This window comes from Oncorhynchus gorbuscha, linkage group LG17 (genome assembly GCF_021184085.1).
Source record: "Oncorhynchus gorbuscha isolate QuinsamMale2020 ecotype Even-year linkage group LG17, OgorEven_v1.0, whole genome shotgun sequence".
In the NCBI taxonomy this organism is placed as follows: Eukaryota; Metazoa; Chordata; class Actinopteri; order Salmoniformes; family Salmonidae; genus Oncorhynchus; species Oncorhynchus gorbuscha.
The window spans coordinates 20,253,759-20,280,648 of NC_060189.1; the positions used below are offsets into that span (position 1 = coordinate 20,253,759).

The 26,890-nt window shown below is 42.2% G+C and overlaps 2 protein-coding genes across 2 annotated transcripts; one reads left to right on the forward strand and one right to left on the reverse strand.

Moving 5' to 3' along the window:
• Positions 1-4,184: 4,184 nt before the first annotated feature.
• tmem54a (transmembrane protein 54a) lies at positions 4,185-16,777 on the forward strand. Its single transcript, XM_046307777.1, has 6 exons — positions 4,185-4,374; positions 7,219-7,415; positions 7,796-7,855; positions 15,075-15,263; positions 15,423-15,566; positions 15,944-16,777. Exons 1-6 carry the CDS (start codon positions 4,362-4,364, stop codon positions 16,061-16,063), a joined length of 723 nt encoding a protein of 240 aa, XP_046163733.1. The 5' UTR covers positions 4,185-4,361; the 3' UTR covers positions 16,064-16,777.
• Positions 16,778-17,119: 342 nt separating this feature from the next.
• Positions 17,120-26,847, reverse strand: LOC124001172 (probable histone deacetylase 1-B). Its single transcript, XM_046307775.1, has 13 exons — positions 26,625-26,847; positions 24,229-24,341; positions 23,983-24,100; positions 23,753-23,827; positions 23,449-23,587; positions 23,156-23,297; positions 22,873-22,965; positions 22,355-22,604; positions 21,867-21,975; positions 19,553-19,683; positions 17,826-18,020; positions 17,614-17,665; positions 17,120-17,533 (listed from the first exon to the last, which is right to left on the reverse strand). The coding sequence occupies exons 1-13, from the start codon at positions 26,674-26,676 to the stop codon at positions 17,506-17,508; spliced, it is 1,497 nt and encodes a 498-aa protein (XP_046163731.1). The 5' UTR covers positions 26,677-26,847; the 3' UTR covers positions 17,120-17,505.
• Positions 26,848-26,890: the final 43 nt, after the last annotated feature.

Here is a 26,890-nt window from a genome sequence, read left to right on the forward strand (position 1 = left end):
TGAGAAGACACTGTCTGTCCTTTTGAGGTTTTGAAGCAGTCTTGTCAGTTAAGATTCTTATTTACAATGACGGCCTAGGAACAGTGGGTTAACTGCCTTGTTCAGGGGCAGAACGACAGATTTTTACCTTGTCAGCTCAGGGATTCGTTCTAGCAACCTTTCAGTAACTGGCCCAACGCTCTAACCACTAGGCTACCTGGCGACCCCACTAGGCTTCCTGTCACCCCTATATATATTGTATCCACTCATTAGTTACCTAAAATATAGATGTATGCATTATACAAACGTATGCTAATCCTTCAGGAGGGCTTTGAGTGAGATAAGAAAAAAGAGCCCTACTATCTTCTAAAAAACCCTACCCCATCCCCTTCCAACATCAATAACCCTACACTTCTATATTTCCCTCTCTGCAACATACTTACACCAATATAACACATGCTCCACCGTTTCATCGACCCTGCTATTCAGACACATACCATTTACATGCTTGCCAACCAGATGTAATGACGAGTTCAATGTCCTAGGTGCAACCGAGCAAACAACACCTCTTCCTTCCTATTCTGACCTTTGAATCTTGGTCCACCGACATTTCTCTGGAGGGCATATAAATACCGGCCCTTGGTCTCAGTCCCATCTCTTCTGCCACACATCTATCAAAATTGCTCTGATCTTACATTTGGCCTCAGCTCCACCCAGTGGAGCATGAATATCAATTATATCTAGGTTTAAAGCCCCTTTGCCTATCTGGTCTACAATTTCACTCCCTTCCACACCCAGTCTCTCGATTCTCCTTAATAGTGTTAATGCTTGCAATAGTAGATCACTCCTATTAGATTTTCCAGAGGATAAACTACACAATACAGAAAGAGAATCTGAGCATAATACAATTCTGACAGATTGAACGTCCTCCACCTACTGGAGGGCAACCACTATTGCCAACATTTCAACAGAGTACAGACAGTTAATCTGTTAGTCTTCTACATATCTGCACATAAAATTCAGGAATGTAAAAGCCTACTCCTGTGCGCCCACAATCTGGGTCCTTGGATCCATCTGTGAAAAACTGTAAAAATGCATAAACTTTTACCAATGTCATTGTCAACCAGTTTCCCTATATCACTGACTTCTGACCAATCTTTTATTTTTTAATAGCTAGCCTTATTGTTTGGTGTGTTATTAGGCTATTATTACACAGGCAGCCCAATTATTTCTTCCACAAAATTGGTCTTTTGACCAATCACATTAGATATTTTCACATCAGCTCTTTTTCAGCAAAAGAAAAATCAAACTAGACCGCTTTTTCTCAATCTCTTAATTCAAAGACTCAATCATGGACACTCTTACTGACAGTTGTGGCTGCTTTGCGTGATGTATTGTTGTCTCTAATTTCTTGCCCTTTGTGCTGTTGTCTGTGCCCAATAATGTGTGTACCCTGTTTTGTGCTGCTACCATGATGTGTTGCTACCACGTTGATGTCATGTTGTGTTGCTACCACGCTGTGTTGTCTTAAATCTCTCTTTATGTAGTGTTGTCTCTCTTATCATGATGTATGTTTTGTCCTATATTTGTGTATACTGTAAACGGCAGCATTCCAGCTGCATACCATCCTGCATACCACTGCTGGCTTGCTTCTGAAGCTAAGCAGGGTTGGTCCTGGTCAGTTCCTGGATGGGAGACCAGATGCTGCTGGAAGTGGTGTTGGAGGGCCAGTAGGATCCCAATGCCCCAGGGCAGTGATTGGGGACACTGCCCTGTGTAGGGTGCCGTCTTTTGGATGGGACCTTTAAACGGGTGTCCTGACTCTCTGAGGTCATTAAAGATCCCATGGCACTTATCGTAAGAGTAGGGGTGTTAACCCCGGTGTCCTGGTTAAATTCCCAATCTGGCCCTCAAACCATCACGGTCACCTAATAATCCCCAGTTTACAATCGGCTCATTCATCCCCCTCCTCTCCCCTGTGACATAGGTGTCTGGCTAGACTGCAAACTCTCCTTCCAGACTCATATCAAACATCTCCAATCAAAAATCAAATCTAGAGTCGACTTTCTATTTCGGAACAGAGCCTCCTTCACTCACGCCGCAAAACTTACCCTAGTAAAACTGACTATCCTACCGATCCTCAACTTTGGCGATGTCATCTACAAAATAGCTTCCAATACTCTACTCAGCAAAAACTGGATGCAGTTTATCACAGTGCCATCCATTTTGTTACTAAAGCACCTTATACCACCCACCACTGCAACCTGTATGCTCTAGTCGGCTGGCCCTCGCTACATGTTCGTCGCCAGACCCACTGGCTCCAGGTCATCTACAAGTCTATGCTAGGTAAAGCTCCACCTTATCTCAGGTGACTGGTCACGATGGCAATATCCACCCGTAGCACGCACTCCAGCAGGTGTATCTCACTGATCATCCCTAAAGCCAAAACCTAATTTGGCCGCCTTTCCTTCCAGTTCTCTGCTGCCTGCGACTGGAACGAATTGCAAAAATCCCTGAAGTTGGAGACTTTTATCTCCCTCACCAACTTTAAACATCTGCTATCAGAGCAGCTAACCGATCGCTGCAGCTGTGCATAGTCCATCGATATATAGCCCACCCAATTTACCTACCTCATCCCCACAGTTTTTATTTTATTTACTTTTCTGCTCTTTTGCACACCAGTATCTCTACCTGCACATCATCATCTGATCATTTATCACGCCAGTGTTAATCTGCTAAATTGTAATTATTCACTCCTATGGCCTATTTATTGCCTACCTCCTCATGCCTTTTGCACACAATGTATATAGATTATTTTTTTCTACTATGTTATTGACTTGTTTATTGTTTACTCCATGTGTAACTCTGTGTTGTTGTCTGTTCACACTGCAATTATTTTATTTATTTTTTATTTCACCTTTATATAACCAGGTAGGCAAGTTGAGAACAAGTTCTCATTTACAATTGTGACCTGGCCAAGATAAAGCAAAGCAGTTCGACAGATACAACGACACAGAGTTACACATGGAGTAAAACAAACATACAGTCAATAATACAGTATAAACAAGTCTATATACAATGTGAGCAAATGAGGTGAGAATGGAGGTAAAGGCCAAAAAGGCCATAGTGGCAAAGTAAATACAATATAGCAAGTAAAACACTGGAATGGTAGTTTTGCAATGGAAGAATGTGCAAAGTAGAAGTAAAAATAATGGGGTGCAAAGGAGCAAAATAAATAAATAAATAAAACACAGTTGGGAAAGAGGTAGTTGTTTGGGCTAAATTATAGGTGGGTTATGTACAGGTGCAGTAATCTGTGAGCTGCTCTGACAGTTGGTGCTTAAAGCTAGTGAGGGAGATAAGTGTTTCCAGTTTCAGAGATTTTTGTAGTTTGTTCCAGTCATTGGCAGCAGAGAACTGGAAGGAGAGGCGGCCAAAGAAAGAATTGGTTTTGGCGGTGACTAGAGAGATATACCTGCTGGAGCGTGTGCTACAGGTGGGAGATGCTATGGTGACCAGCGAGCTGAGATAAGGGGGGACTTTACCTAGCAGGGTCTTGTAGATGACATGGAGCCAGTGGGTTTGGCGACGAGTATGAAGCGAGGGCCAGCCAACGAGAGCTATGCTTTATCTTGGCCAGGTCGCAGTTGAAAATGAGAACTTGTTCTCAACTAGCCTACCTGGTTAAATAAAGGTGAAATAAAAAATAAATAAAAATATTCCCTAGGTCGTTGCTGCAAATGAGAACGTGTTCTCAGTCAATTTACCTGGTAAAATAACAGATAAATACTTCTTTTTTACTTTTCTTTTTAATCCCAGCCTTTTGCCTTTTGGTAGGCCGTCATTGTAAATAAGAATGTGTCCTTATGTTAACTGACTTGTTAACTGACTTGCCAAGTTAAATGAAGGTTAAATAAATTGGTCAAAAGAACAATTAGTGAAAAAATATCAAATCGAATTGTATTTCGTACACCGTACAGTGAAATACGTACTTACAAGCTCTTAACCAATAACGCTTTAAGAAGTTAATAAAAAAGAACAAAAATAATAATAATAATAGATACGTTTTTTAAAAATGGACTGCCTGTCTAAACGCAGCCTTACATTACTTGTTTACCCATATATGTGTAGGTAGGTTACGTCATTGGAAATACAGTATAAATTTCTTTCTGATCGGTTTTGACAGAGAACTATTATTTCACAGGTAATAGCCAACTCGAGGCGGAGCGTAGCGTCCTCAAACTGAAGTACGGGTTGGATTCCATGCAGGTGTGCGGAAAGGGAAGAGAACGAACAAAGCAGAAGCGGCGTTAGCTGTTTCAAGAGCCAAATGGCGATACAGAAATACCTTTAAAATGACTTGAGTGCAAACGGAATTCAACATGGGGAATTTAGGTGAGTTTACTTGTATTCATTGTACGGATGTGTAGTTTAAATGGAAGTGAAGATACGTAGGCTACTTCAGAAGTGAGTTACTAATCTGAGCATTATTTTCTGGGTGGGGTCGGCATGCCGAGTTTTTTTTTTTTTTTTGTAGCGTGTCTGTCATCAAAGGAACTACCATGGGATGTCGTCGTTTCTAGCAATGTCGTTTCCAATATAATGCATAGGTCTACCTATGTAGTCTATCTGATTTAATATAGTAACATTAAACAGTATGAATAACAGAACGTGGGTCAATAACGTCATTTTACCAGTTTGGACAATGATTGCTCATTAGGCGGGCCTAAAGTAATAATATTGGTTGTGTATGCCTATTCGTAAACAATTGATCGATTAGTAGATGAGGAATAGTAGCGGATCGCAATATCATCACTTACACTTAGGTGCAGGCCTGAATTGACCAATTGTATTTCGGTTTATCTGGGTGAGAAGAGGCTAAATTTTAAAACTACCTGGTTCAATTTGCTTCAGAGAAGGTAGCATAAAGTGAATTATCTAGGCCCCTCTCTTTTATTTTCATAGACAGGGGCTGGTATCCTAATAGTCTTATACTTTGTGCATTGTTTAGCATACTGTATTTTCTTCTCAACAAATGCATAATTAACTTGCAGAGGATGGAAATATGTCTTCATACTCACAACAGTTACCATTCTGGTGTTGCCCTGGGTCAGATATGTTGATTCAGTTGTAATTACACTATACATTTCCTTGTTTTCAAACTGTCTGTAACCAGACTAGAAATGGGAGTGGGAGGCCCCGGTGCACAACTGAGCAAGAGGACAAGTACATTAGTGTCTAGTTTGAGAAACGGACGATTCCGGGATGCTGGCATTCTAGGCAGAGTTCCTCTGTCCAGTGTCTGTTCTTTTGCCCATCTTAATCTTTTCTTTTTATTGGCCAGTCTGAGATATGGCTTTTTCTTTGCAACTCTGCCTAGAAGGCCAGCATCCCAGAGTCATCGCTTAACTGTTGACTTTGAGACTGGTGTTTTGCTGGTACTATTTAATGCAGCTGACAGTTGAGGACTTGTGAGGCATCTGTTTCTCAAACTAGACACTAATGTACTTTTCCTCTTGCTCAGTTGTGCACTGGGGCCTCCCACTCTTTCTATTCTGGTTCGAGACAGTTTGTGCTGTTCTGTGAAGGGCGTAGTACACAGCGTTGTACGAGATCTTCAGTTTCTTGGTAATTTCTCACATGGAATAGCCTTCACTTCTCAGAACAAGAATAGACTGAGTTTCAGAATCAAGTACTTTGTTTCTGGCCATTTTGAGCCTGTAATCGAAACCACTGATGCTCCAGATATTCAACTAGTCTAAAGAAGGCAGTTTTATTGCTTCTTTAATAAGAACAGTTTTCAGCTGTGCTAACATGAATGCAAAAGGTTTTTCTAATGGACAATTAGCCTTTTAAAATGATACAGTTGGATTAGCTAACACAACGTGCCATTGGGACACAGGAGTGATGGTTGCTGATAATGGGCCTCTGTACACCTATGTAGATATTCCATTAAAAATCAGCCGTTTGCAGCTACATTAGTGATTTACAACATTGACAATGTCTACACTGTATTTCTGATCAATTTTATGTTATTTTAATAGACAAAAAAATTGCTTTTCTTTCAAAAACAAGGACATTTCTAAGTGACCTTAACTTTTGAACGGCAGTGTATTCAGAAGTATGTGGACACCTCTTCAAATTTGTGGATTTGGTTATTTCAGCCACACCCGTTGACATAAATATAAAATTGAGCACACAGCCATGCTATCGCCATAGACAAACATTGGCAGTAGAATGGCCTTATTGAGAAGCTTTGACTTTCAACATGGCACCGTCATAGGATGCCATCTTTCCAACAAGTCAGTTCGTCTCATTTCTGCCCTGCTAGAGCTGCCCCGGTCAACTGTAAGTGCTGTTATTGTGAAGTGGAAACATCTAGGAGCAACAACTGCTCAGCCACAAAGTGGTATGCCACACAAGGTCACGGAACGGGACTGCCAAGTGCTAAACCGCGTAAAAGTGACCTATCCTTGGTTGCAACACTCAATACACTTCCAAACTGCCTCTGGAAGCAACGTCGGCACAAGAACTGTTCGCCGGGAGCTTCATGAAATGGGTTTCCATGACAGTGAAGCTGCACACAAGCCTAAGATCACCATGCACAACTGCAAGCATCGGATGGAGTGGTGTAAAGCTCACCTCTATTGGAATAATGGTTTGGGCTAGGCCCCTTAGTTCCAGTGAAGGGAAATCTTAACACTATATTATACAATGACATTCTAGACGATTCTGTGCTTCCAACTTTGTGGCAACATTTTGGGGAAGGCCCTTTCCTTTTAGCGCAGGACAATACCCCCATGCACAAAGCGAGCTCCATACAGAAATGGCTTGTCGAGATCAGTGTGGAAGAACTTGACTAGCATGCACAGAGCCCTGACCTCAACTCCATCAAACACCTTTGAGATTAATTGGAACGCTGACTGCGAGCCAGGCCTAATCCCCTAACATCAGTGCCGACCTCACTTGAATGCTCTTGTGGCTGAATGGAAGCAAGTCCCTGCAGCAATGTTCCAACATCTAGTGGAAAGCCTTCCCAGAAGAGTGGAGGCTGTTATAGCAGCAAAGGGGGAAGAACTCTATATTGATGCACATGGTTTTGCAACGAGATGTTAGACAAGCAGGTGTCCACATACTCTGGGTAATGTAGTGTACATTGAAGTCAGTGTTTACTGTTTACCCACAGATTATCTACAGTAATGAAAGATATTGAAGCAATGTTTCTATCCTCTGCTCCAGGTGTGTGCTGTGCAGACCTGAAGGACAACAAGACCCTTATGAAAATGGGCCTAGGACTGGTGCTGGTGGGACACGTCAACTTCTTGCTGGGAGCGCTGGTACATGGCGTTGTGCTCAGGCACATCAACGTGCATGTTCAGGCCAGGGTCATGGGGTACGCCATCTACATCATCATCGCCCTGGTGGCAGGGCTCGTGGTGAGTGACTGGAGGCTGGCACAGATAATAAAAGCACTGATCATCAGCAGCCTATTCCCTGTGTTGTCCCTACATTGTGTATTGCTCATTTGAGCAGTATATTGTGTTTTGGTTTTCTTTAATCAAGTTATGATTCTTGTTTGGAATACAGTATCAGCCTGAAGTAACAAAGGCCAAACATACTTTTGTAAAGGTTGTGACCTTTTGGTGACATTCTGGTAACTTTATCATGTGACCTGATAGTAGTAGTATCTCCGTTTGTGGTCCTTTGGTAGACTGGAGCCATTTTAGTTAGTGAATTGTTGGTTGTACCATTCTAGCCTGTGGGCCAATAGGAACAGTGTATTAGCTAACATGTGACTTGACTTCTGTGTCTTCAGGGAATCATAGCTGGAATAGTAGCCATTGTCCTATCCAAAAACCTGAAAAACAGGATTCTGGTAAATATTGCTTCATTCTCTCCTACAGTAGTTTCTTTCTCCACCTATCAGGGACTAGTCAAAATACTGTTGTGTGTTTGTATTTGTCAGAACTTGCCCTTGTGTCTGGGCACGTTTTAGTATCCTCTGGTTCTTTATCTATGTGTGTGGGTGAGTTAAACCCATATTCAAAAATGTATTGGGTGCCATGTACATTCAAATAAAGGCAGGCATTAGCAATACACATGCAAAAATGGAACCCACCCTCCATACACATACATCATTTGTAACTTGTCAGCCAAGTCAAACAATATATACTGTATAGGCATAATATACACATTTACACTGTTTTGTTGCATTACAAAGTGGGATTTAACTATACTTTTATCATTGATCTACACAATGCTCCATAATATCAAAGTGAATAAAATCTGCAAATGTGATAAATTCAATAACTAAAATATATATATATAGTCATTGCATAAGTATTCACCCCCTTTGTTTAGGCAAGCCTAAATTAGTTCAGAACTAAACTTTGGCTTAACAAATCACAAGTTATATGGACTCACTCTGTGAAATAATAGGGGTTGACATGATTTTTGAAAGCTTACCCCTTCCTCTGTCCCCCATACACTCATTTGTAAGCACAGCTTCGACGACAAAGAGCAGGGAGCTTTTTTGAAAGCCTCATAAATAAGGGCAGTGACTAGTAGATGGGTAACAATAACAAATCAGACATTAAACATACTGTATCTTTTTAGCATAGTCAAGTTAATAATTATGCTGTGGATGATGTATTAAACCACACGCATCAAAGATTGCAGTCCTCCTTCTGAACTAAGCCTTAGGACAGCAAGGAAACTGCTAGGGGATGTCCCCATGAGGCCATTACTGATTTTAAAACGTCCATTGGCTGTGATGGGAGAACTGAGGATGATTCAACGACACTGTAGTGACTACAATAATGATAAAATAATACAAATCTTGAGAAAATATGCATATGTATTCAACAAGGCACTAAAGTAATACTGCAAAAAAAACATGGCAAAGGTACTTTTTGGCCTAAATGCAAAACCTTATATTTGGGACAAATCCAACACAACACATCATTGAGTAATTGCCTCATCTTCAAGCATTGTGGTAGCTGCATTGTGATATGGGTATGCTTGACATCTGCAAAGACTGGGGAGTTGTTCTCCTCTTGGATTTTGCCTGTGCGTCGCACCATCCTGTTTCTTTTCATCCTGAACATGGTTGTCTACTTTGCACCAGACACTGGGAGAGAAATTCACCTTTCAGCAGGACAATAACCTACAACACAAAGCCAAATCTACACTGGAGTTGCTTACCAAGGAGACAAGTGAATGTTCCTGAGTGGATAAGTTAGTTTTGACTTAAGTTTGCTTAACTCTATGGCAACACTTGAAACTTGCTGTGTAGCCATGGACCCAACACCTAGACAGCGCTTGAAGAATTTTGAAAAGAATGGCCAAATATTATAGAGAATAAGACACAGCTGTAATTGCTGCCAAAGGTGTTTCTAACATGTTTTGAAGTGAATAATTATCTAATCAAGGTATATTAGTGTTTTCTTTTTCATTCATCTTTAAATATAATACATTTTCTTCCACTTTGACAGTATTTTGTATAGATCATAGACAAAGGACAATTGTAACACAATAATATGTAAGGAAATCCAAGGGGGGGTGTAGACTTTACAGTATATAGACGCTGTACAGTGTGTCTATATATAAAATTGTGCTGAACTGCACCATGTGTAGCCACTTATTTTACTATCCAATAATATTGGTATATACACCTAGTACATCCTAGTCTACATGTCACGTGAGCTTTTGATGTTGGTAAATACGTTATGTGACAAAGTATATGGACACCTGCTCGTCAAACATCTCATTCCAAAATCATGGGCATTAATATGGAGTTGCCCCCCCCCCCCCCCCCCTTGCTGCTATAACAACCTCCATTCTTCTGGGAAGGCATTCCACTAGATGTTGGAAGATTAATGTTGGGACTTGCTTCTATTCAGCCACACGCATTGATATAGGGCGTTCAAATTCTTCCCAAAGGTTTTCGATGGGGTTGCGGTCAGGGCTCTGTGCAGGCCAGTCAAGTTCTTCAGCATGGATCTTGACAAACCATTTCTGTATAGAACTCACTTTGTGCATGGGGGCATTGTCATGCTGAAACTGTTGCCACAAAGTTGCAAGCACAGAATCGTCTAGAATGTCATTGTATGCTGTAGCATTAACATTTTCCTTCACTGGAACTAAGGGGTCTAGCCCAAACCATGAAAAACATCGCCACATCATTATTCCTCCTCCACCAAACTTTATAGTTGGCACTACGCAGTCGGGCAGGTACCGTCCTCCTGGCATCCGCCAAACCCACATTTGTCCATCGGACCGCCAGATGGTGAAGCATGATTCATCACTCCAGAGAACGTGTTTCCACTGATCGAGAGTTAAATGGCGGCGAGCTTTACACCACTCCAGACGATATTTGGCATTGCGCATAATCTTAGACTTGTGAAACCCCATTTTATGAAGCTCCCGACGAACAGTTCCTGTGCTGACGTTTCTTCCAGAGGCAGTTTGGAACTGTGTAGTGAATGTTGCAACGGGTGTTGCTTAAATAGCAGAATCCACTAATTTTGAAGGGGTGTCCATGTGCTTTTGTTTGTGTATATATACACTGCTCAAAAAAATAAAGGGACCACTTAAACAACACAATGTAACTCTAAGTCAATCACACTTCTGTGAAATCAAACTGTCCACTTAAGAAGCAACACTGATTGACAATAAATGTCACATGCTGTTGTGCGACTGGAATAGACAACAGGTGGAAATTATAGGCGATTAGCAAGACGCCCCCAATAAAGGAGTGGTTCTGCAGGTGGTGACCAAAGACCACTTCTCAGTTCCTATGCTTCCTGGCTGATGTTTTGGTCACTTTTGAATGCTGGCGGTGCTTTCACTCTAGTGGTAGCATGAGACTGAGTCTACAACCCACACAAGTTGCTCAGGTAGTGCTGCTCATCCAGGATGGCACATCGATGCAAGCTGTGGCAAGGTTTGCTGTGTCTGTCAGCTTAGTGTCCAGAGCATGGAGGTGCTACCAGAAGACAGGCCAGTACATCAGGAGACGTGGAGGAGGCCGTTCGAGGGCAACAACCCAGCAGCAGGACCGCTACCTCTGCCTTTGTGCAAGGAGGAGCAGGAGGAGCACTGCCAGAGCCCTGCAAAATGATCTCCAGCAGGCCACAAATGTGCATGTGTCTGCTCAAACGGTCAGAAACAGACTCTATGAGGGCCCGACGTCCACAGGTGGGGGTTGTGCTTACAGCCCAACACCGTGCAGGACCTTTGGCATTTGCCAGAGAACACAGTTTGGCAAATTCGCCACTGGTGCCCTGTGCTCTTCACAGATGAAAGCAGGTTCACACTGAGCACATCTGACAGACGTGACAGTCTGGAGACACCGTGGAGAACGTTCTGCAGCATGACCGGTTTAGCGGTGGGTCAGTCATGGTGTGGGGTGGCATTTCTTTGGGGAGCCGCACAGCCCTCCATGTGCTCGCCAGAGGTAGCCTGACTGCCATTAGGTACCGAGATGAGATCCTCAGACCCCAGTTAGCCCTGGGTTCCTCCTAATGCAAGACAATGCTAGACCTCATGTGGCTGGAGTGTGTCAGCAGTTCCTGCAAAAGGAAGACGTTGATGCTATGGACTGGCCCGCCCGTTCCCCAGACCTGAATCCAATTGAGCACATCTGAGACATCATGTCTCGCTCCATCCACCAACTCCACATTGCACCACAGACTGTCCAGGAGTTGGCGGATGCTTTAGTCCAGGTCTGGGAGGAGATCCCCCCCCCCCCCCCCCCGAGACCATCCACCACCTCATCAGGAGCATGCCCAGGCGTTGTAGGGAGGTCATACAGGCACATGGAGGCCACACACACTACTGAGTCTCATTTGGACTTGTTTTAAGGAAATTACATCAAAGTTGGATCAACCTGTAGTGTGGTTTTCCACTTTAATTTTGAGTGTGACCCCAAATCCAGACCTCCATGGGTTGATTAAATTTGATTTCCATTGATCATTTTTGTGTGATTTTTGTTGTCCGCACATTCAACTATGTAAAGAAAAAAGTATTTAATATGAATATTTCATTCATTCAGATCTAGGATGTTATTTTAGTGTTCCCTTAATTTTTTGAGATTTTTTTGAGCAGTGTGTATATATATCAAATACTTGTTCTCCCCACTGTGTGTGTGTGTGTGTGTGTGTACACACACACAGTGGGGAGAAGTATTTGATACACTGTCGATTTTGCAGGTTTCCTACTTACAAAGCATCTAGAGGTCTTTTAATGTTTATCATAGGTACACTTCAACTGTGAGAGACTGTAACTAAAGCAAAAATCCAGAAAATCACATTGTATTATTTTTAAGTAATCAATTTGCATTTTATTGCATAACATAAGTATTTCATCACCTACCAACCAGTAAGATCCGGCTCTCACAGACCTGTTAGTTTTTCTTTAAGAATCCTGCCTGTTCTCCACTCATTACCTGTATAAAAGACACCTGTCCACACACTCGATCAAACAGACTCCAACCTCTCCACAATGGCCAAGACCAGAGAGCTGTGTAAGGACATCAGGGATAGAATTGTAGACCTGCACAAGGCTGGGAGGGGCAACAGGACAGTAGGCAAGCAGCTTGGTGAGAAGGCAACAACTGGTAGTGCAATTATTAGAAAATGGAAGAAGTTCAAGATGACGATCAATCACCCTCAGTCTGGGGCTCCATGCAAGATCTCACCTTGTGGGGCATCAATGATCATGAGCAAGGTGAGGGATCAGCCCAGAAATACACGGCAGGACATGGTCAATGACCTGAAGAGAGCTGGGACCACAGTCTGAAAGAACCATTAGTAACACTACGCCGTCATGGATTAAAATCCTGCAGCGCACGCAAGGTCCCCCTGCTCAAGCCAGCACATGTTCAGGCCCGTCTGAAGTTTGCCAATGACTATCTGGATGATCCAGAGGAGGAATGGGAGATGGTCATGTGGTCTGATGATACAAAAATAGAGCTTTTTGGTCTAAACTCCACTCGCCGTGTTTTGAGGAAGAAGGATGAGTACAACCCCAAGAACAACATCCCAACCATGAAGCATGGAGGTGTAAACATCATTCTTTGGGGATGCTTTTCTGCAAGGGGGACAGGATGACTGTATTGAGGGGAGGATGGATGGGGCCATGTATCGCGAGATCTTGGCCAACAACCTCCTTCCCTCAGTAAGAGCATTGAAGATGAGTCGGGGCTGGGTCTTCCAGCATGACAATGACCCGAAACATACAGCCAGGGCAACTCTGTAAGAAGCATCTCAATGTCCTGGAGTGGCCTAGCCAGTCTCCAGACCTGAACCCAATAGAAAATCTTTGGAGGGAGCTGAACATCCGTATTGCCCAGCGACAGCCCCGAAACCTGAAGGATCTGCAATGACTTTTATTTAACTTTTGTGACTTCTGAAAGTAATTGGTTGCAACAGATCTTATTTAGGGGCTTTCGTAGCAAAGAGGGGTGAATACATATTAGAGTTAATCGGAATGGCCGATTTAAAAAAATAAAATAATAATAAATAAATATTTTATATATTTTTTATATTTTTTTAAATTAGGGCCGATTTCAAGTTTCATAACAGTCTATTTTTGGTCGCCGATTAAAAAAAAAAAATAATAATAATAATAAAAACATTTATTGTATTAATGTTTTATACCTTCTTTTTTAAAAACTGGGCAAGTCAGTTAAGAACACATTCTTATTTTCAATGACTGCCTAGGAACTGTGGGTTAACTGCCTCGTTCAGGGACAGAACGACAGATTTTCACCTTGTCAACTCGAGGGATCCAATCTTGCAAACTTACAGTTAACTAGTCCAACACAATAACGACCTGCCTCTCGTTGCACTCCACAAGGAGACTGCCTGTTACACGAATGCAGTAAGCCAAGGTAAGTTGCCAGCTAGCATTAAACTTATCTTATAAAAAACAATCAATCATAATCACTTAACTACACATGGTTGATATTACTAGATATTATCTAGCGTGTCCTGCATTGCATATAATCTGACTGAGCATGCAAGTATTTAAGTATCTGACTGAGCGGTGGTAGGCAGAAGCAGGAGCGTCAACATTCATTCAAACAGCACTTTCGTGCGTTTTGCCAGTGAGCTCTTCGTTGTGCGTCAAACATTGCGCTGTTTATGACTTCAAGGCTATCGACTCCAGAGAAATGGCTGGCTAGTTAGCGTGCGCTAATAGCGTTTCAAATGTCACTCGCTCTGAGCCTTCTAGTAGTTTTTTTCCCCTTGCTCTGCATGGGTAACGCTGCTTCGATGGTGGCTGTTGTTGTTGCTGGTTCGAGCACAGGGAGGAGCGAGGAGAGGGACAGAAGCTATAGTGTTACACTGGCAATACGAAAGTGCCTATAAGAACATCCAATAGTCAAAGGTTAATGAAATACAAATGGTATAGAGGGAAATGGTCCTATAATTCCTATAATAAAAACTTAACGTCTTAACTAGGAATATTAAACTCATGTTAAAAGGAACCACCAGCTTTCATGTTCTCATGTTCTGAGCAAGCAAGTGCACATATTGCACTTTTACTTCTCCAACACTTTGTTTTTGCATTATTTACTTGAGGCTAAATTGATTTTTATTGATGTATTGTTAAAATAAGTTCAGTATTGTTGTAATTGTGATTATTATAAATAAAAATTGTCCGATTGTTTAAAAAAAAAAAAAATCGGTATCTGCTTTTTTTGGTCCTCCAATCGGTATCAGCGTTAAATCATCGGTCAACCTCTAATACATATGCACGCACTACTTTTCCATTTTTGAAGTTCACTTCACCAATTTAGAACATTTTGTATGTCCATTTACATGAAATCCCAACAAAAATCCTTTTAAATTACAGGTTGTAATGCAACAAATTAGGAAAAACACCAAGGGGGATGAATACCGTTGCAAGGCACTATGTATTCCCCCTAACCCTACCGCCCCTAATTGGAGTAAACTAATAGACTTCAACACTTAAGCTTCTACTTCCAGTTTTTCATTTTACGGAGACTATTTTACATGAGTTGTTTTTAGTCCCACCCTTCAGCTCCACTCAAACCCTCAAGCTTTTTTGTTTATTGCCCCTTGTAGATGTGGGCGCTGTTGGTGGTCAGTTTAGTGTCAGGCCTTCTGGCAATCGCCTCCACTGTGGGGTTAACCATTTCCATGGTTAAGGCCATTATGAGTGGAGGTCGGGGCCTGCTGAAGAATTGCAAGTTCCCTGACGCGATTGGCTACTCCAGTGTCAATGAGTGCCCCTTTGACCCCACAAGGATCTATGTAAGTATTTATCAAAAGCTATTAATGACACGCACTTGTTTTTTTAACTTCAAATGCACACAACAGTAGAATTTAATATTAAGATCATTTTAAGAATTGAGGTTGTTTGTTTACATATACTCCTACAAGCCCGTACTAACACACCTTTGTTCTCCCTAGGAAACGACTATTATTCTGTGGGTTCCTCTCATTCTAATGTGTGTGGTGGAAGTGGTGTTCTCAGGCCGCTGTTTTGCTGTCTGCACCTCATTCCTCCGCCTCTGTACGTGCAGAAGACGAAGGAAGATTGTCAATGGCAGAAGGGTAAGTTAACTACACTTACGATGAGTTAGCTTGTTTGAGACCTGAAGATTTGTATTAGCTCTCAGATCTAAAGCGCTGAACCCTAGGTGTGGGCTTGTTTTATATACAGCTCTCTGGTGTGGGCTAATGCAGCCTTGAGGTGCCTGGATGACATTTGATCAAATCCAGGTTGCAAAGTCCTGTCTTCACTTACAAACGGCAATGCTAAACGTTTCACTGACCGTGTGCATATTCATTATGCCTGTTATGTTGCAAAACATTTCTCAAACAAAACAGGAGGTACCTACCTGAATTTGTCCAATAGAAAAACTTTGCTTTTAAGGTTTCATAACTAATGTGTGGGTGTGCGGATCATGTTTTATACCCCTTTGTTGCAGGTGCGCATACAGCCTCCAGGTGAAATGTTACCGGTGTCGCCTTCTCCTGAGTCAGAGCCGGCAGAGCAACATGAACTGCTGAAGCCTGACTCACCGACCGAGAGGAGTGAATGGGTCTGAACTAATCAATCTGCACTGACTGTTAAGGACCCATGGTTCCTGTATGTTGACTGGAGGAAGTAGTGCTATTGAATAACTAGCCAAATGTGAGGTTCTTGTCACATGATTACTGTTTCTTGAAAGGAATATATTCAAGACTAACCTTGATGTCACTGCAAATATTGTGTACTTAACCTGTTTCCCCTGCCATGGAAAAGGAGTAGGGTTGCAAAGGGTGGGTATATTACTGTCGAGGTTTTCCAGAACTTTATCACATGACATCTAGTGGCCTTCTAAGTACTTCAGATGATCACAGGTACATTACGAATAAAAGTTTTTTTTTTAAAGCTGTAAAACAAGCTTAGTGAATACAATTTGAGGGTTAACATGAAATCACTTTGTAAATGTTTTGGCACATGGAAAGTCATATTGGAGCAGTTGCAGAGTTAATTGAAGTTAATGCCATTGTTGATTAGTTCTCCATTAATTAGGCTATTTCCTCTTGAACATATGTTCTATCCACTAGAAATTAATGTACATGGACAGAATACACTAAGTTAATCAAGGAGCAACTGAAGATGTTCTGGACTAAACAATTCAATGCATTTGTAGTATATAGCTGTAGATTTTCATAGCATTGGTTTCTTAATGTGTGGCCCTTCATATTTGTAAGCACTACCGGGAAGACATCTTCAATTTCATGTTTGCAGAATAAAATCAGTAAGTGTCATGACATTTTTGCTTGGCTTAAAGGAATGTGCCCGTACCAAAATATAATTGCTGAACATCAATCCAGGAACGCTGATTTCATTGAAATTGGGTCCAAAATAGTCATTGGAACTAAACAATGACCTGTTTAAAAAAAACACATGGAAGTCATTGGACTATTTCTGTTTTATCACATACTGTAGGCCTGGTGTAGTATTCAGGTTAATTCTATCCTCCGGACAATATTGCTCAGAGTAGCTTTAGCCGGTAACACAGAATGAATACATCTTTAAGAAGTGGACTTCATGTCATGCTTCAACTATGTTTCCAAAGACACAGGACAACAGCGGGACAAAATACAAAAGGGGGTACAAGAGATGTCAACATATTTATGATTTAAATTAAATCTGAAATTTATAAAATGCATAATATTTTGTGCCAGGCCTTTAATATACTGTAGACAACATTTGTTTGGGTAAGGGGAGCAGTATTGATAGGATAAATCTAAATGGGCTTAAAGCATACAAAAACAGCAGTACTTATAAAAATTGCAACATTAAGTGTTTTAGAAAATACATGTTTAACCCATTTCAATCTGGAGGGGTGGGATTTTCCCTTGCAGCAGCCAGTAAAGGTGACTGGTCTGGCAAACAGGACTATTCTCAACAGGGCCTGGTTTCCCAAAAGCGAAATAATCCATATCGTTATAACGAATTTAGCCTTCAGATGCTTTAAAAAAGCTGGCTAGGAGCTCCTCACGGTGTCTTGGACTCCTCTTTTGGCCTGTTGAACAGAGGGAAAATGACTTAAAACACATTGACTATCGGATATTCCCGAAACATTTAAAATGAATGTTTGCTAACCCCTTTGTTGTGTCCATTTTCTCCTCCTCTGGCACCTTTTCTTCTTTAACTTCTATCATAACAAAGAAGCAACAAACAATTATCCTCAATGTACAATGGGACATGGTATAGAACTTAATGTTTATGAGGCTTCAAAATGTTAGATGACTGCAGTTGTGCACCACACAAAAAGCATGAGTATTCTACACGAATGAGAAAATTGATTGAGATACCTTTCTTGTCATCAGCTTTCTTGTCATCGCCTGCTTTCTTCTCTTCTCCCTCTTTTTCTTTGTCTTCTTCAGTCTTTGTTCTCTTGGCTTTCTTGAAACTGGCAGCATTTCTCCGTCCGCCCCCTTGACCCTCAGCCTCGTCCTCAGAGTCTGAGAACTCCTCGTCACACGCTATCCTCTTGTCATGGGCGCGAACTGCACAAGAGGACATGAGCATCTCAGACAAAGATTTGCGTGGCGGGGGCATATAGAAGGTATATTTCTCATATGTTAATTCTGAGAAAAAGTAGGCATGCCAATGGTGCAAAGATTGTGTTACCAAGAGACTCATGTGTTGTGGCTGTGTTTGTCAGGTTTTAAAACTTGTAGGCTTGTGGCAGCAGATACCCTAGAGGATAGAGCATTTTACCAGTAACCGAAAGGTTGCTGGTTTGAATAACCGAGACAAAGGTGAACAAAAATCTGTATCCTTGAGTAAGGCACTTAAACCCTAATTTGCTCCAGGAGCACTGTACTACTATTGCTGACCCTGTAAAACATTTCACTGCACTTTGTGCATTCAGGAAGCAGACCCCTGGACTTTTTCCACATTTTGTTATGTTACAGCCTTATTCTAAAATGGAGTAAATCGTTTGTCATTATAGAGGGGAAAGTAAAAACAGGTTTTAAGCAAAAGTATTCACACCCTTTACTCAGTACTTTGTTGAAGCACTTTTGGCAGTGATTACAGCCTCGAGTCATCTTGGGTATGACACTACAAGCTCGGCACAACTGTATTTGGGGAGGTTCTCCAATTCTTCTCTGCACATCCTCTCAAGCGGTCAGGTTTGATGGGGAGCGTTGCTGCACAGCTATTTTCCAGTCTCTCCAGAGATGTTTGATCGGATTCAGGTCGGGGCTCTGGCTGGGCCACTCAAGGACATTTAGACTGGCCCTGAAACCACTCATGCGTCGTCTTGGCTGTGTGCTTTGTGTCGTGGTCCGTTCGGAAGGTGAACCTTCTGGAAGTTTATCCCAGCTTTATAGAGGAACTCTGGAGCCATGTCAGAGTGACCATCGGGTTCTTGGTCACTTCCCTGACCAAGGCCCTTCTCCCCTGATTGCTTAATTTGGCCAGGTGGCCAGCTCTAGAAAGTGTCTTGGTGGTTCTAAACTGCTTCCATTTAAGAATGACGGAGGCCACTGTGTTCTTGGGGACCTTCAATGCTGCAGACATTTTTGGTACCCTTCCCCAGATCTGTGCATCGACACAATCTTCTGTCAGAGCTCTACGTACAATTCCGTCAACCTCATGGCTTGGTTTTTGCTCTAACATGCACTGTCAACTGTGGGGCCTTATATAGACGTGTGTGCCTTCCTAAACCATGTACAATCAATTGGATTTGCCATAGGTGGACTCCAATCAAGTTGTAGAAACATCAAAGATTATCATTGGAAACAGGATGCACCCTAAGCTCAATTTTGAGTCTTATAGCCAAGGTTCTGAATATTACGGCATGTTTATTTTTTATACATGTTCAAACATTTCCAAAAACCTGTTTTCACCGTGTCATTATGGGGTATTGTGTGTAGATTGAGGGGGAAAAAATATAATCAATTTTAGAACAAGGCTGTAATGTAACAAAGTGGAAGGTTAAGGGGTCTGAATACTTTCCAGTTGCACTGTATTTGACACCACCCCCCCCCCCATTGTCAGCTGGGTCTAAACATTTGGACAGGGGACTTACTGGATATCCGTTTGTTAGGGTCTTCCTCCTCCTCGTCTCCACTGTCCTCCTGCACGGCGTCTTCTGGAATGGCCTGCATCTGGACCCCCGGGGCGTGGGGCAGCATACGAAGGTTCTCAAACAGACGCTGCCTGAATGGACACATACAAGTGAGATGCATTAACCTACGTGACATCACTTCAACTAACAGTGGCAAAAATACCATCAAATATACACACGGCAAGGATAATATGTATAACAAGTGCCGTAATATGACGTGGTATCTGAAATTACCTTGTCAATAACTAGCTTACATAACGGTTATTGTTTATGACCCAAATCTAAAAACATTACTTCACAGTGTGGATGACGGATCACCACCTCAAGCTGAACCTCGGCAAGACGGAGCTGCTCTTCCTCCCGGGGAAGGACTGCCCGTTCCATGATCTCGCCATCACGGTTGACAACTCCATTGTGTCCTCCTCCCAGAGCGCTAAGAACCTTGGCGTGATCCTGGACAACACCCTGTCGTTCTCAACTAACATCAAGGCGGTGGCCCGTTCCTGTAGGTTCATGCTCTACAACATCCGCAGAGTACGACCCTGCCTCACACAGGAAGCGGCGCAGGTCCTAATCCAGGCACTTGTCATCTCCCGTCTGGATTACTGCAACTCGCTGTTGGCTGGGCTCCCTGCCTGTGCCATTAAACCCCTACAACTCATCCAGAACGCCGCAGCCCGTCTGGTGTTCAACCTTCCCAAGTTCTCTCACGTCACCCCGCTCCTCCGCTCTCTCCACTGGCTTCCAGTTGAAGCTCGCATCCGCTACAAGACCATGTTGCTTGCCTACGGAGCTGTGAGGGGAACGGCACCTCAGTACCTCCATGCTCTGATCAGGCCCTACACCCAAACAAAGGCACTGCGTTCATCCACCTCTGGCCTGCTCGCCTCCCTACCACTGAGGAAGTACAGTTCCCGCTCAGCCCAGTCAAAACTGTTCGCTGCTCTGGCCCCCCAATGGTGGAACAAACTTGTGGCGAAATCTGCTCGGAGCCTTCACCGTGCACTGCCACTTTAAGAGCGCATGAGCAGTAAGGAAGGAGGAAATAGAGCTTGTTCAGCTGTTTGGGGAGGAGCTCTTGGGAGGCGCAACAGTTTGATTGTGTGTGCTGCAGAAGTTTTGTTTGTTTTCAGCGTTTGAAGTTTATAAAGTATTTAACTCGATCATCGGTGTGATCGCTTTAGATCGTGGTTGTTTTTGTTTGGGACCGCGCCCGTTATGGATCGCATGGGTTAGCAGCAACATTGTTGCGAAGCTTAAACCAACAAACCATCGGACAGTCAGACACCGGCAGGCCTGAAGACCACAGCTAAGATTGATCTTTTTCTCTCTCTTTCTCTTCGCTCTCATTCCAGTGCTTTACCCTGCAACAGACTCTCTATTTGTTAAATGCACTGCCCATTGAAGTTCATTAGAGCTGGACTATTATTTCCCTGCCAGAAGTATTTGGATGGACATTTTAGTAGGTTACTTGCAAGCTGTATATTATGTGAACTGTTGAGGTGGGGTGTACTAATGACATGTGGCCGTGAAGACTGTGGACATTTTTAAGGCCTTTGTTGTGTCGATGAACACCCCCACATTCATACCCTCTGCACTCACCCACTAGAAAATAATACAGATTATTGCAAATCCTATATTGATGACTGGGTTCGTTCTTGTATGAAGTTGCTGTTGAATTGCTCTGCCATTATTAGTATTAGTATTATTGTATGAGGTATTCTTGTTTGGGTTACCCCTGTGCTGTGATGTGGGTTTTATATGGTGTGTATTCTTTTTTCTCTCCACTGGCTATCTGGTAAACAGGCTACACTCTAGGCAGTCTCTTCTGCTGATGTGTGTGGGTCTGGTAGTGGTACTCTCTCTATTCTACTCTTTTCCTTTTGGCAGGGTTAATACCTGCCTGGCGCCCGAACAAAATCTTTCTTTACCCCTCTCTTAAGAAATACCGCTACAAACTCCCTCACGATGCCAGGACAGCGGAGTCAATCACCACCTTCCGGGAGACACCTGAAACCCCACCTCTTTAAGGAATACCTAGGATAGGATAAAGTAATCCTTCTCACCCCCCCTCTTAAAAGATTTAGATGCACTATTGTAAAGTGGCTGTTCCACTGGATGTCATAAGGTGAATGCACCAATTTGTAAGTCGCTCTGGATAAGAGCGTCTGCTAAATGACTTAAATGTAAATGTAAATTATGACTAATAGTATGATTGTGAACAAAAATATTGTTCTAATTATGTACAGTAGGTATAAAGAGCACAACAACTCACTTGATCTTCTCCAGGTAGTCGTTGGTGTTCTGGTTGGTCATGTTGGAGGGACTGATGTGCAGTTTGAAGTCTGGCCCAAAGTACTCAAAATAATCATTGTATGGAAGCTCTGTGGAGATAACATGAATTTATCAACACAGTGACATACATCTACTGTAGTGGAATCTATCCTAAAACACTCATGCCCCTCTCGGACCTGTCAAATATTACTGTAAACATAGTAACGCTAGAAAGTAAAAGTACATAAATCAACAGTGCAGCAGGATGGCTCTAATAAAAAACGTGAGCTGGAGCACAGCCAGATAAGTATTTAGTGTAGAGATGCTAATGGCAAATAAACTATAACGTTAAACTTTTAAGAAGTCTCACACTATATATAAACTCCCAGTAATTTATTGGGTAAAACCCCAAAACTGCTGCATTCAGGGCCCCTCAAAAATGTGTGTGCAACCATTTATTTTTTTATAGCTTGCAGCAGGAGAGCTCACCGTTTGGTATGGAGCTGTCTAGGGCCACGGCTGTCTCATAGGTCCAGCAGCGGGCCACGTTCCGGATGGTATAGCCTCCACCACCCAGCATCAGCAGGGGCAGGTTGAAGCTCTTCATGTACTCCACACACTTAGCATGGCCTTTGATGGTGAGGTTAAAGCAGCCAAGCCTGTCTCCCGAGAGAGAGTCAGCTCCACACTGAAGAACCACTGCACTAGGCTGGTACATCTCCATCACTTTAGTCATGATCTGCACACACACAAATTAACATTTTAGTCATTTAGCCGAAACACTTACCCAGAACGACACAGTTGAATGCATTCAGTTGTACAACTGACTAGGTATCCCCCTTTCCCTTTCAGATGCTTCTGAAAGCTGGTTCCACCATTGGGGTAGCAGGACAGAGAAGAGCTTGGTTGGCTAAATGGAAAGTAGAATGTAGTCTATCTACACTTGGGTCTGTTTGAGTTACAGGGAGATATTAAATACAGCCAAGATAAGAAGTTAGTATACTTACAGGCTTGAATATGGCTTCGTAAGACTCGTCATCTATCCCATCTCTCAGAGGGTAATTCACAGCATAGTACTTGCCTTTCCCTGCGCCAATATCCTTGAGAAATAACAAAGCAGACTCAGTCAACTACAAATGTGGACACAAGCTCTGACCAACAAAGCAATTATGAAACTACAATCACCAGGCCGTGAAGTTTTCTAAGTATGAATGAAATCTATCCTTTGGACATCATTTAATAAACAATGCCACCAAATTGCATCCCCTGATGATGACATGACAGCCTCACCCTCAGGTCTCCAGTGCCGGGGAAGTACTCTCCGTACTTGTGGAAGGACACGGTCATGACCCGGTCTGTGGTGTAGAACGCTTCCTCCACTCCATCTCCATGGTGAATGTCAATGTCTATGTACAGAACTCTCTGGTGGTATCTGGGGGAAGAGAAGATTTACCATCAACAGGTTGAATAAAAATCTCCTAAATATGGCGTACCAAAGTGAAGTTACTATTGAGATCTGTTAGGGTATATCATTCCCTACATTTCACAAACTCGATGAACTGCAGTGGAGAGGTTGTACTCACTTCAGTAACTCTAAAATTGCGAGCACAATGTCATTCACATAGCAGAAACCTGACGCCTCAGACTTCTTGGCGTGATGGAGACCTCCAGCCCAGTTAATAGCAATGTCTGTCTGCTGTTTGTTCAGCTTCACAGCTCCAGCTAAAACACAGGGGAAGAGAAGCCAATCAGAGAGCATGAAACTATGGCTACATTCTTGTAATGGACAGTCACAGAAGAGGCCAAGTAAGCCAGAGAATATTCCATCTATCCAGGCAAAATGTGTCTCACCTAAAAGAGTAGACCTACACCTGTATATTAACTTACCAACAGAGCCTCCTGTTGAGAGCTGGCAGAACTCAAACAGGCCATCAAACACAGGGCAATCCTCACCAACGTTAACTATATGAGAATTGCAGAAAATGTGTTAATCTCAAAAACATAAGGACAAAGCTGGCCTAGAGGCTTTTCAAAGTATTTATTTCTGACTTTTCATGGGCTACTGCTCAATTGTATAGGTATATTGAGACATGACATCCTCTATGCCTAAAACTCACATCTCTGCATCTGTTTGCTGTACTCCGACATGTTGTCAGGCCGGATGGAACGCAGGAACTTGATGTAGTCGTCACTGTGGTACTTGGTCATCTCCTCTCCACTGGCTTTGTGAGGTCGCTGAGACCGACAGGGAGAAGATCAGTTACTGAGACCTCACTACCTAGGTATTAACCTTTCAATTCAGAACTATTGAGTTTGCAGGATTTCTGCTGCTCTTATGAATAGTTCCAGGATTCTCAACATACGTATATCTCCATCTTTCTGTAGAGACCATAGTTCAGCAAGAGGTTGTGTGTCATGCGGATACGGTGTGGCTTCATGGGATGCCCCTGGCCATAGTAGTAATTCCCAACATCACCTTTGAAGGAAGAAAGTGGACATCAGCAGATGTCCAATGAATTAATCTTAGCTAATTGTTCTGTACAGACTTTTATCTACTGTTGTACTTCATTTGATTATAAAAAATATATACAGTACCAGTCAAGTTTGGACAAACCTGCTCATACTTTTTTGCTATTTTCTACATTGTAGAATAATAGCGAAGACAACAGTATTAAATAACACATATGGAATCATGTAGTAACCAAAACAAGTTTAACAAATACAAATATTTTATATTTGAGATTCTTTAAAGTAGCCACCCTTTGCCTGGATGACAGCTTTGCACACTATTGGCATTCTGTCAACCAGCTTCATGAGGTAGTCATCTGGAATGAATTTCAATTAACAGGCGTGCCTTGTTAAGACATGAAGGTCAGTCAATCTGGAACATTTCTAGAACTTTTAAAGTTTCTTCATGTGCAGTCGTACAAGAGTTCAAGTAACAGACATCTCAACATCAACTTTTCAGAGGAGACTGTGTGAATCAGGCTTCCATGGTCAAATTGCTGCAAAGAAACCACTTCTAAAGGACACCAATAAGAAGAAGTGACTAGCTTGGGCCAAGAAATATAACAATGGACATTAGACCGGTGGAAATCTGTCCTTTGGTCTGATGAGTCCAAATTTGAGATTTTTGGTTCCAACCGCTGTGTCTTTGTGAGACGCAGAGTAGGTAAACGGATGATCTCTACATGTGTGGTCCCACAGTGAAGCATGGAGGTGTGATGGTGTTTGCTGGTGACACTGTCAATGATTTATTTAATATTCAAGGCACACTTAACCAACATGGCTACCACAGCATTCTGCAGCAAAGCACCTCTCATCTGGTTTGCACTTAGTGGGGGCTATCATTTGTTTTTCAACAGGACAATGACCCAACACACATCCAGGCTGTGTAAAGGCTTTTTGACCAAGAAGGAGAGTGATGGAGTGCTGCATTAGATGACCTGGCCTCAATCCAATTGAGATGGTTTGGGATAAGTTGGATCACAGGGTGAAAGAGTGGAAGATAAGCAGCCAACAGGGACTCAGCATTTGTGGGAACTCCTTCAAGACTGTTAGAAAAGCATTCCAGGTGAAGTTGGTTGAGAGAATGCCAAGACTGTGCAAAGCTATCAAGGCAAAGGGTGGCTACTTTGAAGAATCTAAAATATATTTTGAATTGTTTTACACTTTAGTTACTACATGATTCCATGTGTGTTATTTCAAAGTTTGTGTCTTCACTATTTTACTACAATGAAGAAAATAGTTTTTTTTTAAACAAGTGTCCAAACCTTTGACTGGTCATATATATATATATATATATATATATATTTTTTGTGTGTGTACTGTGTACTTGTTTTACATTTACTGTATTTATTGATAAACATCAGCATTTCATTGCACCCGCCATAACACCTGCTAAACGGTGTATAGACCAAAAGTGATTTGCAGTAACAAAACGTTTTTTCATTGATTGAAGAGATTACTACCCGGAATTACGGCAGTCATATCTACTTGGGAACCAGCATGTCAAATTTATTCAAAAATGTTAATATTTTTTGTTGTTGCGTTTTAGCTAACCCCAACTCTTTTCCAAATCTTCATCTGCTACGTGTATTCTCCTAAAACTGCTATGAAAAGTTAATTCTGACAAAAGTTCTAGCTATGACCATTTTGGAAATGAGGCCTTTATCCAAAATCCCTTAGTATCACTTTAGATGTAACAATTCTGACCACGGTATGCACATTTGAGGAGAATGGACGGTCACTAAAGCAAGCAATCTGGCCAAGGCAACGAAACGATGCATTTTTTTTGCAGAAAATCCCTATAAATCGAAAGGTTATTACGTCTAGGAAGTGAAATAGTGTAGCTAGTAGCTAACGTTGTTAGCTTGCTAGTATAGCTAGCTAATGTAGCGCTAGCTTAGTGTTTTTGTGGAGTCCAATGCTTGCATAAGCTAATTAACGTTAGTTGGCTAACTAATCGGTTCTACCTTTGTACAAGCTAGCTACCAAGTTAACCGAAAATATACACTGTGGACAAGTAACGGTAACTTGACGTTAATACACAATGGAGAATAATATTTGATAATAGTGAACATTTCTCAAAGACCAACGTACAGAATTTGGAAATGCCTCGCTCTTTCACAAAGCTAACGTTAGCTAGCTAGAGATGCTGCACGTTTGCACTAGCTAATTTGACCACAACAAATCTGACCATTTGCACCACTTTTAACATGGCACATTGTACTCGATGTATAACAAAATCAGTACTTACCATCGTAATAGTAGCACACTTTTTTCTTTGTTCCTTGAGAACTCAGCGCCATTTTACATCACAGACGGGCGAAAAGCGGCAGCTGTACTTGAGAAAAGGGGTGTATACAATCCGTTACTGTGTAGAACGTCGCTTGAACCAATCAAGTGGTAGTTTACAATGTAGACGGCGTTGCAGACACATTTATTTAACGAGGCAAGTCAGTTAAGAACACATTCTTATTTCAATGACGGCCTAGGAACAGTGGGTTAACTGCCTATTCAGGG

What these genes read in the sequence shown, in the direction of transcription:
- tmem54a (XM_046307777.1), top strand. An exon ending in ACCTGAAAAACAGGATTCTG is followed by an intron (nt 7,856 to 15,074) that starts GTAAATATTGCT and finishes TGCCCCTTGTAG; the next exon opens with ATGTGGGCGCTGTTGGTGGT. An exon ending in AGATTGTCAATGGCAGAAGG is followed by an intron (nt 15,567 to 15,943) that starts GTAAGTTAACTA and finishes CCTTTGTTGCAG; the next exon opens with GTGCGCATACAGCCTCCAGG.
- LOC124001172 (XM_046307775.1), bottom strand. Translation starts at nt 26,676, where the DNA reads ATGGCGCTGAGTTCTCAAGGAACAAAGAAAAAAGTGTGCTACTATTAC. An exon ending in CAGCAAACAGATGCAGAGAT is followed by an intron (nt 23,828 to 23,982) that starts GTGAGTTTTAGG and finishes ATTCTCATATAG; the next exon opens with TTAACGTTGGTGAGGATTGC. An exon ending in AAAATGGACACAACAAAGGG is followed by an intron (nt 17,534 to 17,613) that starts GTTAGCAAACAT and finishes TCTGTTCAACAG; the next exon opens with GCCAAAAGAGGAGTCCAAGA.